The 14,879-nt window shown below is 35.7% G+C and overlaps 1 protein-coding gene across 1 annotated transcript; it reads right to left on the bottom strand.

The window, feature by feature from the left end:
* Positions 1-7,666: 7,666 nt before the first annotated feature.
* On the bottom strand, positions 7,667-14,126 carry LOC114643432 (extracellular calcium-sensing receptor-like). Its single transcript, XM_028792016.1, has 6 exons — positions 13,927-14,126; positions 13,515-13,809; positions 12,291-13,085; positions 11,787-12,014; positions 11,243-11,366; positions 7,667-8,571 (listed from the first exon to the last, which is right to left on the bottom strand). Exons 1-6 carry the CDS (start codon positions 14,124-14,126, stop codon positions 7,667-7,669), a joined length of 2,547 nt encoding a protein of 848 aa, XP_028647849.1.
* Positions 14,127-14,879: the final 753 nt, after the last annotated feature.

Raw genomic sequence — 14,879 nt, 5'->3', positions numbered from 1 at the left:
AGTAGCTTCTGGATATCGGGTCACATAATCCATGAGGACTAATATATATTTATGTCCTTGGGCTAAGGGTTCCAGGGGTCCCACTATATCGACCCCTATTCTTTCAAAGGGGACATCAATTAAGGGATGGGAAACAAAAGGAGCACGGTCCCTCCTAGGAATATGCCGCAATTGGCACTCTGGGCAAGATATACAAAAACAGTGAACCTCCTCGTTAATTCCCAGCCAATAAAATCGGAGCTTGATACTTTCTAATATCTTTTCGGTGTCCAGATGGCCTCCAAGGAGGTGGGCATGTCCCAATTCACAAATCTCCATTTACATTCCACCTTATCCCCCAGTAGGTTGTGCGCCTGCAAATCCGGGGACATCGATACAGGCTCCAGTATACTCGTATAGAGGAGGCAGATTGTGTAGGACATAGCCCCCATGGTGTCTGCAAAAGAACGGTTCTGCTTTCTCAGATTGCGAGGCTGTCAGGGATGTTTCAACAAGCTTCATTAACTCATCCATATTTCTGAAGTCTCCCCAGACCGGCTGGGTGAGATGATTGGGGAGATGTTTGAATAATAAAAAGCAGGCAAATTTTTGGACTATCTGGAGAGTGGTGCACTCGAATGGCCTTAGCCATGAGACCACTATTTGCCAGAGGTCATAAGCCTGGCCCTAGGTCGAAGTCCCATGCCCTTAATTTCCTCCTCTGGTGGTCAGGGGATGCCCCACTTTTATCTGGGACCTCAGCCCCAGTGGGGAGAACAACTCTCTCCACTGAGAGAGCATAAAAAGTCCCTGTCACTTCTCCCACAGAAACCAGCCCACTCTTGTGTGTCTCCTCCACACTCTCCCTTTCTTTTGTTACTGGCCCAAAAAATTGTATAAGGAGCAGAGCCTGCACCGGGTCTTGCCGAACCATGGGACGAACCTCCCACTCAGAAACTCGGCCTCGGTACTCTCCCACCTGGTTATATTTAAGGTTTGGTCCTGTTTTCTTCTGGGTTTTCAGCAACCTGCCAGCTACGCCACTGTCACAAAAAGCACAATGAGACATGAAAAGGTTTGGGACATCCACCCGTATATTATATCCTGGCTGCAAAGAGGTAAATTGCCAAGCATTCTCTACTCATGCAAGTCCAAAAGAGAACTAAATTGCTGTCTTAAGATGGTGGCTTCTAAAAACAAGGAAGTGATGTCATCGGTGGTGCCGGAGCTGGGCGGGATTTCCCAAGAATGGTCTGTACGGGATTGAGAGAGACAATTAGTGCACCTCACCTTGTCAGGCATGGAATTACCATTATTCAGGCCCTTTAGCTGTCTCCTAATCGCACGTGTGTGACAGTGTCTTTGTCCCAAACATTATGGAGGGCACTGTACGTTTTTGCAGCCTGCATAATAGATTAACATTTTTCTTTGTTTTATAAAGTGGAGGGATGGATACATTGTATTTTTTTAAATCAAGACATGTAAATTATGTGAATGGCAGAGTGGTTAGTGTCGCTGTTCTACAGCCCTGGGGGACTGATTTTACATTCTAATTCAGTCATTGTTTCTGTGAAATGTGTACATTCTCAAAATGTTAGCATGATTTTCCTCTGTTTTCATTCTGTATCCTACCAACATGGAAATTAGGTTAATTAACTGATCTAAATTTGCTACATTTAACTCTATGTGTGTAACCCTGCAGTGCAGTGGACTGGTACCTTTGTGTCCAGTTTTTACCTAATGCATCAATTTATTATTTACCCTAATAGAATATGATAACCTGACTTGCAGTTTGCTTTGATTGATATTTTATCTGTATAAATGTGGATGCACTACTACTACTACTATTACTACTAAAACAGCTATGTTTAATAATGTATTTTGTATTGCTAATATGTTAAAATTCATAATATGTTATAAATTTCAAGTTAAATGTCAAAATTATGTAGATTCATTTTAGACACAAATTTTAAATTATCATTAAGATATTCTTTCATTTATGCATTTTCCAAATGTATTTAAAATTATATACAAACATTGCAATAGGTTAAAAGGAAACAAGTCCAGAAAGAGTGCTTAGGCAAAGTGTAAAAGCCTGATTAAAAGCAGAGGATATCAGACAGCCCAGTATCTAAGAATGAGCAATGGCAGTGACAGGCCTGGGGGAAGAATTGCCAAACATGCCAAATAATGTTTATATGGATCTTACCTATTCAAACTGCTGAGGATTAATTGGATAATTATTTAATCATAGCTTATCCTTCATGTTATTACTGTATAAATGAGTTACACTCCATATATTGTCACACACGCTTGATTAGGGAACAACCAAAGGGCCTGAATAAATGTAGTTCTATGCCGAACCAGGGGGTGGCAAAATATGCTAATTCTCTCTCTCAATTCCTTGCAGACCATTCTTGGGAAATCCCGCCCTGTTCTGGGGCAGCCAACGACATCACTTCCGGTTCCGGTCCCGATGACATCACTTCCCCTACGAGCATTTAAAAGCCGCCATCTTAAGATGATACTCAGTTCTGTTTTGGACTCCATTGTGTGGACTTGTCTTTGTTTTTGGGCAGATTTTGCAGCCGGGAAATATTATACAGGTTGCTGCCCCAAACCTTCCCAATGTCTCTGGGTTATTCTTGTTACAATATCTGTATAAACAATTCAATATAAAAGTGTTTGAATAGAAGTTCCACCATTTTTCCAACAACCCACTTCTACTTCTAATAATGATTTCTTACATTTTTTTGTAATACTAAAATGAAACTGATTGCCAAATTAGTTTGTCAAACCTGATTTCCCTACGTTACTGCATACTTTTCTCACAAGAATTTAGTTTATAATTATTTATCCCATATGAGTTAAATTAATGTCTTTACCACTGCATTTTGAAAAATCAAACCTAAAATACTGTTGTTTTACACTTCATGTTATACAATCAAAGCAACACATGGAGTTTACTTTCCTGATTCCTTTACATATTCCAGAGCAGTTCTCACTGCATACATATAAATTAAACTTTACATAATTAAATAATAATATATTATTTAACATTAGTAACATGTTATTTAAACACATCTTCCTCCTCATCTTTAAGCTGACATATTTTCATTTAGCATTAGTCGTCTCTAGATCATAAAGTGCTTTGTTGGATACTCTGATGGCTGGAAACTCCTTCAAACCTGGGATCATTGCATTCACAATGGCAACTGACCATCCCAAATTCTTATATCCATCTACAGTTCGCTACTTTATCTACTGGTAACCAGTAATATTTAGTTGCACCATCTCATGCACAAAAATCATAAATTCCCTGTAAGAACGAAAAGCCAAAACAACCTTGACAGTACACATTTTCATAATGTCTATAACTTTCAGAACTTTCTCTCTTGGGTGATTCCTGGTGAAGGTTTCTAGCTATTCAACAGCACCTGTTTCCATAGTCATTATCACTTCAAATTGTGTAAACCCATGTTCATCCACACTATTTGAACCAAAGCTTTGATGTGATAGTAATCATATACAAGAAGCAAGATAACTTCTGTAGGAATGGGTTAAAATAATGAAGAATATAACTGCAAAACAAATAATGTTGTTATCATATATATGTGTGTGTGTGTGTGTACACAAAAATATACAGCTACATAAATGAAAAGTGGAACACAATTTTGCTTATCTTTATTAAATGTTGTTTATCCTAATAGAATGCTACATTTAAAAAGCTAATATTATACTAATAAATAAAATGAAGACTGTTAGGGATGGTGGTGCAGTGGTAGCGCTGCTGCCTTACAGTTAGGAGACCCGGGTTTGCTTCCCGGGTCCTCCCTGTGTGGAGTTGGCATGTTCTCCCCGTGTCTGCATGGGTTTGCTCCGGGTGCTCTGGTTTCCTCCCACAGTCTAAAGACATGCAGGTTAGGTGCATTGGTGATCCTAAATTGTCCATAGTGTGTGCTTGGGGTGTGTGTGTGCCCTGTGGGGGGCTGGTGCCCTGCCTGGGGTTTGTTCCTGCTTTGCGCCCTGTGTTGGCTGGGATTGGCTCCAGCAGAACCCCAAGACTCTGTAGTTAGGATATAGCAGGTTGGACAATGACTGACTGTTAGAGACTAAAACTTTGAGACTGTGTTTTTTATTCTACACATTTTAAAAGTTAGTAAGTTGTTTCTGTCTGATTGAGAATCACCACTGAATCTAAAATTCTGCATTAAGTTCCAAATGCATTTACTGTATATTAAATGTGACATAAGAAAATAAAACTTTGTATTACCACTAGGGCACAGAAAAGACAAACAGTTGTTGAAATTGCAGTTATTGGAAATGATGATTTTTCTGCATTATACAACATTAGTAGTCTCCCTACTATTTTCTATACTTTTCTTTTTATGTCAAACATTATCCTTTTGCCATGGAGATTCTGCTACATCTTTTTTGAATTTTTCCATCCCCTTCAAATTCTATTTCAAATTTCTGTCCCTGGTGTGCTGGCAAAACCATGTGGCAAGAAATGAGCACAAAAAAATTAATGCAAACAAATGTGCCAGTTGGTATGGAGAAAAATGCAGGAATTTAATTTAGTATATGCTTAAAAATGATAAAAAGACACTTTCATGTTAAAATGTTATTCAATTAGTGTTTTGTGCTACGTGATGATGTATCCATTACTTTTGAAGAGCTTGTGGATAGTTTCTCTACAGAGTTACAGAGATATGTCCAGATAAATCACCACTTGCAACACTTAATAACAACACATACTGCAGACAGGTCTCCATTGTCCACAATGGAGAACAAGTTGAGAAGGTTAGTAGCTTTACATACTTGGAAACCATATTGGATAACAGCTTGAACTTTAATGAAAGCACACAATATATTTATAAAAAAAATGCCAACAGCGCAGCTTTTTATTAAGAAGGCTAAGGAAAATAAACATTTCAACAAGAATATGGAATTATTACACATCTCATTGACTTTTTCATTCTTTGACTGGGTCAGGGGGCTGTTTGTGACTTATAAAAATAAAATTAGGACAAACCCCAATTAGTATTGCTCTCTGCGTACAATCACAATTGCGTTTCAAGAACTGAATAACAAAAGAGCAGAAAGAAAAGCAGATACGATTGTAAAGTACCAGACGCACTGCTTAGGTAACTGCTTCTGAAGTTTACCTTCTGGGAGGTGATACTCACTGCCAAATTGTAAAACAAATAAAAGTATATATAGTTGTATACCAATGGCAATAAAACTTTTGAACAGGCCAAGTTCAATTTTGTTAAAATAAGCATATATTCTAGAATTTTTTTCGTTATGTATATAAATAAGAGGTGTGATAATTTTATTTCCAGCATGGCGGTATAGTGACATCCATGCTACAAAGCACTACTGAAATGCTGGAGCTGTTGAAAGTGGTGTATGGTGAGGATGCTATGAAAAGTCTAGTGTCTTTGAGTGAAGTTCAAGGATGGTCGAGAAGATGTGAATGACACCGGAAGTGGATCATTCATCATGTCAATGCCCTAAGCCATGGTGAGCTCAGTGCTTGCAACATCCTGGCTAAGAAATCAAATCAAATCCCAAATCAGATCATTCACCCTATTCACCTAACATATCTCATTCTGGTTCTTCCATAGCAAATAAAAACTGCCATTAAAAGGCCAAAGATTTTCAGACTTTTCTGACTTCCAGCATAACATGACAAGGAAACCCAAGGAAGTTCCAGTATGTTTCCAGCAATGGCAACATTGTCTAACTAAACGTGTTGCTGCAGAAGGAGATGGACAGTAGCAGCTAATGCACAGATATGCTCACATTTTTTTATACAGGTTCATTCTAGCAACATTAATTATTTTAATTTACTTACTGGCAATGTGTATTCATTGATGCCTCAATTGTATGTAGTTTTGTTGTACCATTGTTATAATATTGTTATGGTTGATGTTTGGGATCAAATTCCATGTCATATTAGGGGTCAAGGATATAAAGTCATCTCCATACATTTCATGGTATCCACTTTTCTGCATAGAAACCTTCATTGTCACTAATAAATTTTTATTTATCGCTTTTCTGGTAAAGACCCTGAGTTTTGATTATTTTGATGTTGATTTTTGGAACAACTTATTGGCTTGAGAACAAATCAACTTTGACTTTTGTTAACAAACTTTGTGCAACTTTTAACCATATTTCTTCTCCCAATCCTTGTTAACAAAAAATCTGTTTCAATTATTCCTGTGAGAGAATAAAGACCTCTATTGGTAGTAAATTGGGATAAAGTAAAAGATTAAAAGTAAAAACAACTGCAACCAAATGCTTCCTATAGTTCCATATCCATTTTGCATTTCTGAATTTCACCCCACTCTTCCTTGTAAAACTGGTTAAATTCAGAAATACTAGGAGATTTTTGAGCATGAATTCCTCCTTCAGTCCTTTTCACAGCATATCTAGCATATTGCTGTGGACTTGCTTTTGTGTTTTAGATCAATGTCGTGATGCATGGCCCCAATACACTTTACCTAATATTCTATTAAGAAATTTCAGATACTGAGCTAAATTCATAGTTTCACCTCTCATGGTAAGTCATCTATTACCGTAAAATATAAATTTAAAAAAATAAAATATCCTCATACCATCATACTATTGCCATCAGCACCACCATGTTTAACTGCTGGTTTGATGTTTATACTGTAGAATTTTAAGTTTTTTTTAAACCACACTTAAAATGACCCTTGTCATCCAATCAGTTTCCACTTTCCCTCATCTGTCCATAGAACATTAAGACAAAGGCTTGGGAATTAAAAATGTGCATTTTTGCTCTTCTTTTTAGCACTGGTTTCCGCATTGCTACTATTCGATGAAGCTAAGCTTTGTCCAGTTTCTTTTTGATTGTGGAGTCAACAGTAACCTGCTTTTTTGGATTATTTTAGGATCATTTATGAATTTATAGCCATTTTTAAACTAGTAGATACTGTATCAACCTTGTTCTGATATTTTCACAAATTTCTTTTGATTGTGGCATCATGTGCTTGTCAAATATTTGTTAATATTTGCAGATTGACCTAAATGGCCTAAATACCTAATGTTTACAGTATATTGAGCCAGTCTGGCTGGGTTTAGGGCAATTACCCTTTCACACAGTGCCAGCTGCCATTAGAAAATTCTGTTCATTAGATAAATAAGTCAAAAAGTGCTAGGTGTTCACTCAAGTGTTCTTTATCTAATGTTATATTTTGATTGAAGACAATAACAGTGGGTAAATGATGTTGTACATCCCTTAATTTGCTCATAATATTGTGTGTCTAAGTCCCCCATTCCAAAAACCTATTGATACATAATGGAACTGCCAGCAATAATAACAACATAAAAGAAAACATTCTTTCCTAACTTTATTACCCTATTGGTGAATTTCCTCCCAGTAGGACAGTTCCTGAGAATTATTACAATTATTGCACACCCTTATCTGATCTCTTGCTTGTAATAATGATATGCCAATGATGTCATTTATTTCTGATGCCCCAATATCATCAAAAGATGTCTATTAATAATCATTAAATTGTTGTATTTAAGTTATTTGAGACATACTATTTTTTTAAAGTGGAAAAACTTAAAATAAGGGAAAAACTAAAGAGGAGATTCATTATGTTCACAGTATATTTTGTGGAGTAAATATTTATTTATATCTGACAAACATTTATTATGAAGTGATTTTACCCATTAAATGCTTTTTAGTGTTTCTATCTGGTTTTATCAATATAATATAACATTTTGGAGCAAAAATACAAAAAAGCAAACCAAAACTAGAAGCTAATATTGCAAAGATTTCAACAGCTACCGTGTATTTCCCTGGTGAACTAATGTAAGCTGGAATGAAAGTGATCCACACAGCACAGAATATCAGCATACTGAAAGTAATGTATTTAGCCTCATTAAAGTTATCTGGTAACCTGCGACCTAAAAAAGCCAGAATAAAACACACAATGGAAAGAAATCCTATATACCCTAAAACAGTGTAAAAAGCAGCTGTTGATCCTAAGTCACATTCTAAAATAATTCTGTCTTTGTAATGTTTGGCATTTTTATTTGGAAATGGTGGAAATAGCATTAACCACATAGTACATATTAACACTTGTATTAAAGTAAATGCAGAGACACATAACCTCTGCTGAGCGGGGCCAAACCACTTCATAATATTGCTGCCTGGAATGGTAGCTCTAAATGCTACCAGCACAACAATCGTCTTCCCCAGAACACACGAGATACACAAAACAAAGCTTATCCCAAATGCAGTATGGCGCAAAACGCATGACCAGTTAGAGGGCTCACCGATGAAAATCAATGAGCAAAGAAAACTGAGGAGTAATGAAAAGAGAAGAAGAAAACTGAGTTCGGAATTATTGGCTTTAACAATCGGAGTATTTCTGTAGTGGAAGAAAATCAGAGCTGTGGCTGCTGTTAAACAAGCACCTGACAATGAAAAAATCGCCATCAGAATTCCCATGATTTCACCATATGATAGAAATTCAATATCCTTTAAAATACATTGTGTTCTCTCGGAATTTGACCAGTAGTCCAGTGGGCATTTAGTGCACTCTGTAGTATCTGTAAAAAACAAAATACTGAATTATATATTACAACACATACTATATCCAGAATATTTTGTTATTAAAAATTCTTCTGTACTTCTTAGAAGCCTTTCATTACCTGGGGTCTGAGGAGTACCACAGATAGGAGTACCCTCAAAGCAGACAAAATATAGTGTTCTGCATTTACTTTTGAATGTGCATTTAATCAGTAGGTGCATATACATTTTAGATTAAGTTATTATAATAATTATTCAACATCAGTCCTATCTGTCTCATGCAGCAGTAGTGTAATGAATAATATTGTTATTTAATAACAAACAAGTACACTTTTATTTGTAATCATTAAACAAAAAGTATTTCTTATTGATGAGGATACAGTATTATAAATACAGTATTTTAACATTATAAATATAACAAAATTGTCATTGGCACTGTGGTAGAGGGTTCAGATCAGTGCCCAAACCCTGCCTGCATGTAGTTTTATAGATAAGGGTAAATTATATCATAATATCATAACTTTAAAATACATTTTGTTCTCTCTTAGTTTGATTAGTAGTCTAGGGGGCATTTTATGCAATTTATGGAATCTATGGAAAAAAAAACACATATAACACATATCTTAGATGTTATGTTTTCAAAACCGATACTCTAATTCTTGAGAACATTCTTTTAATAAGAATTAGCATCTGAACAGTTCAACAGATAAGTGTATCTTTATAACAAGTAAAGAACAGTCTTTTGTATTTACTATTGAACGTCCACATTTCGTTAAATATAATTATTCAGTAAGTGTATAACCAGTTTAGATGAAGTTATTATAATAATTATTCAAGATTAATCCTCTCTGTCCTATTTTATAAAAGAACATAGCAGTAGTGTAAAAAATACTATTGTACAATAAAAATAAAAGAACATAGTTTTATTTGTAATCATAAAATAGAAAAGACTCTTCATACTTGAGGAAAAATGACCTGATAATTATAGCAGAATTTTAAATAACTCAATAACAATAGTTTAACATTATAAAAATAACAACAGCTTGTTATTAGCACTGTGGTGCAGGGTGCAGGGTTCAAATGACTCTAAATTAAATTGAAGGGATGGATATATTGTATTTTTTTAAATCGATATGTTTGAAATAAATGAATGTTTAGCATTGCTGTTCCAGATCACCAGGGGACTGATTTTACATTCTAATTCATTCATTGCTTAAGTGAAATATGTACATTCTCAACATTTCATCACGGTTTTCCTCTGTGTGCTCAGTTTCTTTCCTGTATCCCACCAATGTGGAAGTTAGGTAAGTAAACCGATCTAAATTAGCCACAGAATACTGTGTAAGTAACTGTGGCCTTCAATGGACTGGTACCATTTTGCACAGTTATGCCTAATTGGTCCAATTTATCATTTACCCTAATAGAATAGTATAACATGGCTTCCAATTTGCTTTAATATTTTACCTGTACCAGCAACTACTGCTACTACTTTTACAGCCATTGTGTAATAATGTGTTTTATATTCCTAATATATTACACTTCATAGTACAATATATAATTCAAATAAAATGTGACAATGAAATCATTATAGATACAAATCCTAAAATATAAAGATATACTTTCATTTATGGAATTTCCAGAATCTCAAATTTATTGAAAAATACAGACAACACTGCAAGAGTGTAAAGGGCAATGAAGGCAGAAATAGTGCTTTGACTTTGGCTGAAACCTTTCTTGACAAAGGGTGAATGCCTGACTGGAAGAACAGGATATCAGACAGCCCAGCAGCCAAGAATGAGATTCTGCAATGACACTGATGAGCCTGCAGGAAGAACTCCAAAACATGCCAAATTATGTTTATGAGGGTCTTGCCCATTGAAATGGCTGCACCTTAACTGTATAGTTATTTATGTACTTAATTATGGTTTATCCTTCAGGTTTCTGGGTTACATTCTGTATATCTGTATAAATAATATATGGAAGAAGTTGAAGCTGGGCGGCATGGTGGCGCAGTGGGTAGCGCTGCTGCCTCGCAGTTGGGAGACCTGGGGACCTGGGTTTGCTTCCCGGGTCCTCCCTGTGTGGAGTTTGCATGTTCTCCCCGTGTCTGCGTGGGTTTCCTCCGGGCGCTCCGGTTTCCTCCCACAGTAAAAGACATGCAAGTTAGGTGGATTGGCGATTCTAAATTGGCCCTAGTGTGTGCTTGGTGTGTGGGTGTGTTTCTGTGTGTCCTGCGGTGGGTTGGCACCCTGCCCGAGATTGGTTCCCTGCCTTGTGCCCTGTGTTGGCTGGGATTGGCTCCAGCAGACCCCCGTGACCCTGTGTTCGGATTCAGCGGGTTGGAAAATGGATGGATGGATGGATTAACCCTTAAACCACCACAACCGGCTATAGTCAGTTCCCAATGCAATTTGCCAGCACGCTGGAGTCGCTGTGTTCGGACAGCGGGTTGGAAAATGGATGGAAGTTGAAGCTAATGAACTGTTTGACTAATGTATTTAAGTGTCCCACTTTTAGTAACGTTTTGTTACAGTTTGGGAATTATATAGATTGCCAAATGAACTTATCAAAATCAAGTTTAATATGTTACAATATACCTTTGTCACAAGCATTCAGTTTATTCAGTCCCATGGCAATTAATATTTACCATTGCATTTTGACAAATCGCCGCCTAAAGTAGTTTTAACATACCTATAGTATTGCTGATTTCCCCTTCAGCACATGATATACAGTCAAAGCAACAAACAGGCTTTCCTTTTCTGATGCCTTTACGAGTTCCAGGAGAACAGTTCTCACTGCATACAGATTTAGGAACCTGCAATATACATTACATTTTCTTAAAACATGCTTTTCCTGCACCAATGTTATTTAAAGGCATCGTATTTCTTACCATTACATTGACATCTTAAAGAAATTATTAACTGTTTACATTTAGAATCAATCAAGAAAGAATGTGAATTATCTTGTAATCAAATGATTAATCATTTTTACTTAGTTTTAGTGACTTATTGTATTTTTATCTGCAAAAAGTAATCGTAATAATTAATTTTACTTTATAATCAAGCCTCAGAATTTTAAAGGCATTTCTTTTCTTTATGAAAACATGTGACTTATCCTGAAATGTCACATTATTCCAATGGCAGGCTATGTGAGTGTCACTGCCTTATATTTTTAAAGATATTTAACTAAATTCATTAAATTAAAGAATTAAAGGCGGCTCTTATACTTTACTTACTTTAGTCATTCCAGTAGTCCATACAATTTTGACATTATTCATTAAAAACTGTTTTTCTTCTGGCAATGATGCATCGTATTGGCCAACTGTAACAAATTCTATTTTTCCCTCTTTATTATGTTGCCAGTTCACCAATTCATATCTAGCTACCGGATCTCCATTTTCATCAAAGTAAACATTTTCTCTGTTCTTTGTGGTAAAATTGATCATTTTCATGTTGTGAAGCACCTAAGGTGAAAGATAAACCTGAATTGAAAGCTTTGCAGTAATAATATGTTTTCAATATTCAAGCATATACTTTTAAAAATGTTATGTATTATTAATTTCATTTCATATATTTTTAGTCTGGCTGCTTGAAGACTGAGATATGTGGAAGTTTTTTAAAGCAAGTTAATTTCACAAGTTTCTCTTATATTTAATTTATAGATCATATTCAGACCTCTTAATAAATAATCTTATTAATAAACATGATTAGTTTCAAAAGAAATAAAATGTGTTTCTTGCCTCCCATGGCTCAATCTTTGTCCTGTTTATGCAAATGTCTTTATCTTTGCAGTAAAGTAAATTGTGGAGTGAATGGGCTACCGCATATATTGCTTTATAGACATTATTAGATATTCTTAATTCTGATACATCTGTGTATGGATTAATCACATCCTCTAAGCTCTCAAAACCTGTGCAGGCATTTGAATTGTTTTTCTCTGGACTATAGAATGTGCAGTTAAAAACAGTTTCCCAAAACTCTTTGAGAAAAGTACTTGTTGGATCTTCCGATGGCTGGAGTCGTAGCAGAAACTCCTTCAAACCTGGGATCATTGCATTCACAACTGCAAATCCAACTGACCCTCCCAAAATATTATATCCATCTTCAGTAGCAAGGCTTTTAGCAGTAATCCAGGATTCACTGCCTATCCACTGGTAACCAGTAATGTTTTGTTGCAGCATTTCCTGCAGCAAAATCACCATCTCTCCATATGCCAGAAAAGCCACAATAACCTTGGCAGTAGACATTTTTATAACATCTATAACTTTCAGAACTTTCTCTCTTGGATCATTCCGGTTGAAGGCTTCTAGATATTCAATGCAAATGCTCTCCTTCTGAGCCACCTGTAGAAACGTGCTAATTCCACTGTTACCGTAGTCGTCATCACTTCGGATTGTGCCAACCCATGTCCATCCAAAATACTTCACAAGCTGGACCAGAGCTCTGCTCTGATAGTAATCACTTGGAACAGTTCTGAAGAATGAAGGAAATTCATGTCTGTTGCTAAGGCATGCACAAGACGCAAGATGGCTTATCTAAGAATGGGTAAAAATAAGATTACAAAACAAAATAAAGTTGTTAGTATTAGCCATCTACATAAATGAAAGGTAAAACACTATCATTTAGCAGTTTTAGATCTTTAGAATAAGTATCTCTAATATTACATATTGCATATTTGGTACTAAATCTTAATACAATGCCAAATTAATAAAGAAAATGTTATACTAATAAATAAAATGAAGGCTGTTAAAGACTGAAACTTTAATGAATAACTGATGCATGTCAAATAGGAACCAGATTAGTGCATTTGCATACATTGAGTGTTTTTATTGTAAGGATTTAAATGTAATTAATTGGTTTCCTATTTGCTCGAGAATCACAAGTGAATCTGATATCCTGCATTAATTTCCTAATGCATTAACTGTACATTAAATTCAACTGAAGAGAATAAAAAATTGTATTACCACTGGGATACGGAAAGGACCAACAGTTGTTGAAATTGCAATTGTTGGAGATGATGATGTCTGCCCTATAATGGTGTAGACAGTGGATGGTCGGGTACAGGACTTTTCATTAAGCAGCCCGTCTTCCTCCCCATTCATTAATGCCATTGTTGCTTTAATTGACAAATGAATATTTGAGCAAACATCATAGATCTTGTAACCCAGAGAAACACCAGGAATTATTTCTTTGTCATTATTTATTTCTTCAATGGCAAAAATCATTGTTCGTGCAAACTGAACTTCTCTGAGGCTAATGCTAATGAGAAAAATTAGAAGGACATAATTAATAGCATATTCTTTAAATTATAAGGTATGATAAAAAAAATTATTAAACATTATTTATAAAGATGGACACTCACAGAACTGCTCTGACCTTTTGCATTTCAGTGTTTCTGGCATTGTTCGGAAAGTTGGTTTGATTCCAGTAGTGCTGCTGTGGATAGTAAATATACCGCCAATTATAATATCTCCATTTTTTGAAAGTAAAGGCTTATCTGGTCTTCCTAGTAGCCTACAGATGGGCTCTTCTGTCCATGCCAAATGTATGAGAAGGATGCTTACCATGAACAGCATTTCAGAAATGAATTTCTTCTACAGTGAAGTTATTACAGTACTTAAAAGGTTTATATAAAGCTTACCTCATTTCTTCTTCTTTAATTAATATACTGTGGGGATTTTATAAAAGGGACTCTCCTATTGTTAAAAGCTGAATCAAAAGATTTGTCTCTAGAGAAAATCAATGAGAACAATAACATCTCAAGTAATCTCTTTAATAATTATATATAGTAAAAGAAAAAAGGAATTTAAAAAAAGATATTTTTGGCATGCCAGCATTTTGTCTAATGCCAAGACATATTATTATCACAATTAAAAGTGATTGACTCAGACCATTGAAAACCAAACAGACCACAACTCATACACTTCATCATGTTATATTTTGGTTTCATGTATGTGTTCCTGGGTTTTCATGTGCTAGTTGGTTTGTCATGTGGTGGGAGCAGCAATGCACTGTATCAGCGTGTGTGCTACTGGTCTATACTCATCATTATAGGTGCTCTACTTATGGCCTTCACATGGTCAGCCAACTATACAGCACAATTACAATACTGTTAAAATAAGGGGATGAATATTGAATAAATCCTAGCAACTTTCTCAAGACAGTTGGTCTATGGTGTATATCACACAATGGTTTTCTATCCACCCCTGCATTTTCAAACACTCCTATTCAGTTTAGGTTAAAAGAGAGCTCATGCAATCCAGACAGCACTGGGCGTAAAGCAGAAAATTAGCCCTGCCTGGAGCCCCAGTCCATCAAAGAACACCCAC

Source organism: Erpetoichthys calabaricus, chromosome 2 (genome assembly GCF_900747795.2).
Source record: "Erpetoichthys calabaricus chromosome 2, fErpCal1.3, whole genome shotgun sequence".
Lineage (NCBI taxonomy): Eukaryota > Metazoa > Chordata > Cladistia > Polypteriformes > Polypteridae > Erpetoichthys > Erpetoichthys calabaricus.
The sequence above is the reverse complement of the archived record's forward strand: the minus strand, read 5'-3'. Positions and strand labels throughout refer to the sequence as shown.

Excerpts from the sequence above, each read along its gene's own strand:
- LOC114643432 (XM_028792016.1), bottom strand. The coding sequence starts at position 14,126 with ATGCTGTTCATGGTAAGCATCCTTCTCATACATTTGGCATGGACAGAA. Across the intron at positions 13,086-13,514 it reads GTCCTTTCCGTATCCCAGTG|ATAAGCCATCTTGCGTCTTG; the intron begins GTAATACAATTT and ends ACCCATTCTTAG. Across the intron at positions 11,367-11,786 it reads GGACTACTGGAATGACTAAA|GTTCCTAAATCTGTATGCAG; the intron begins GTAAGTAAAGTA and ends TGTATATTGCAG.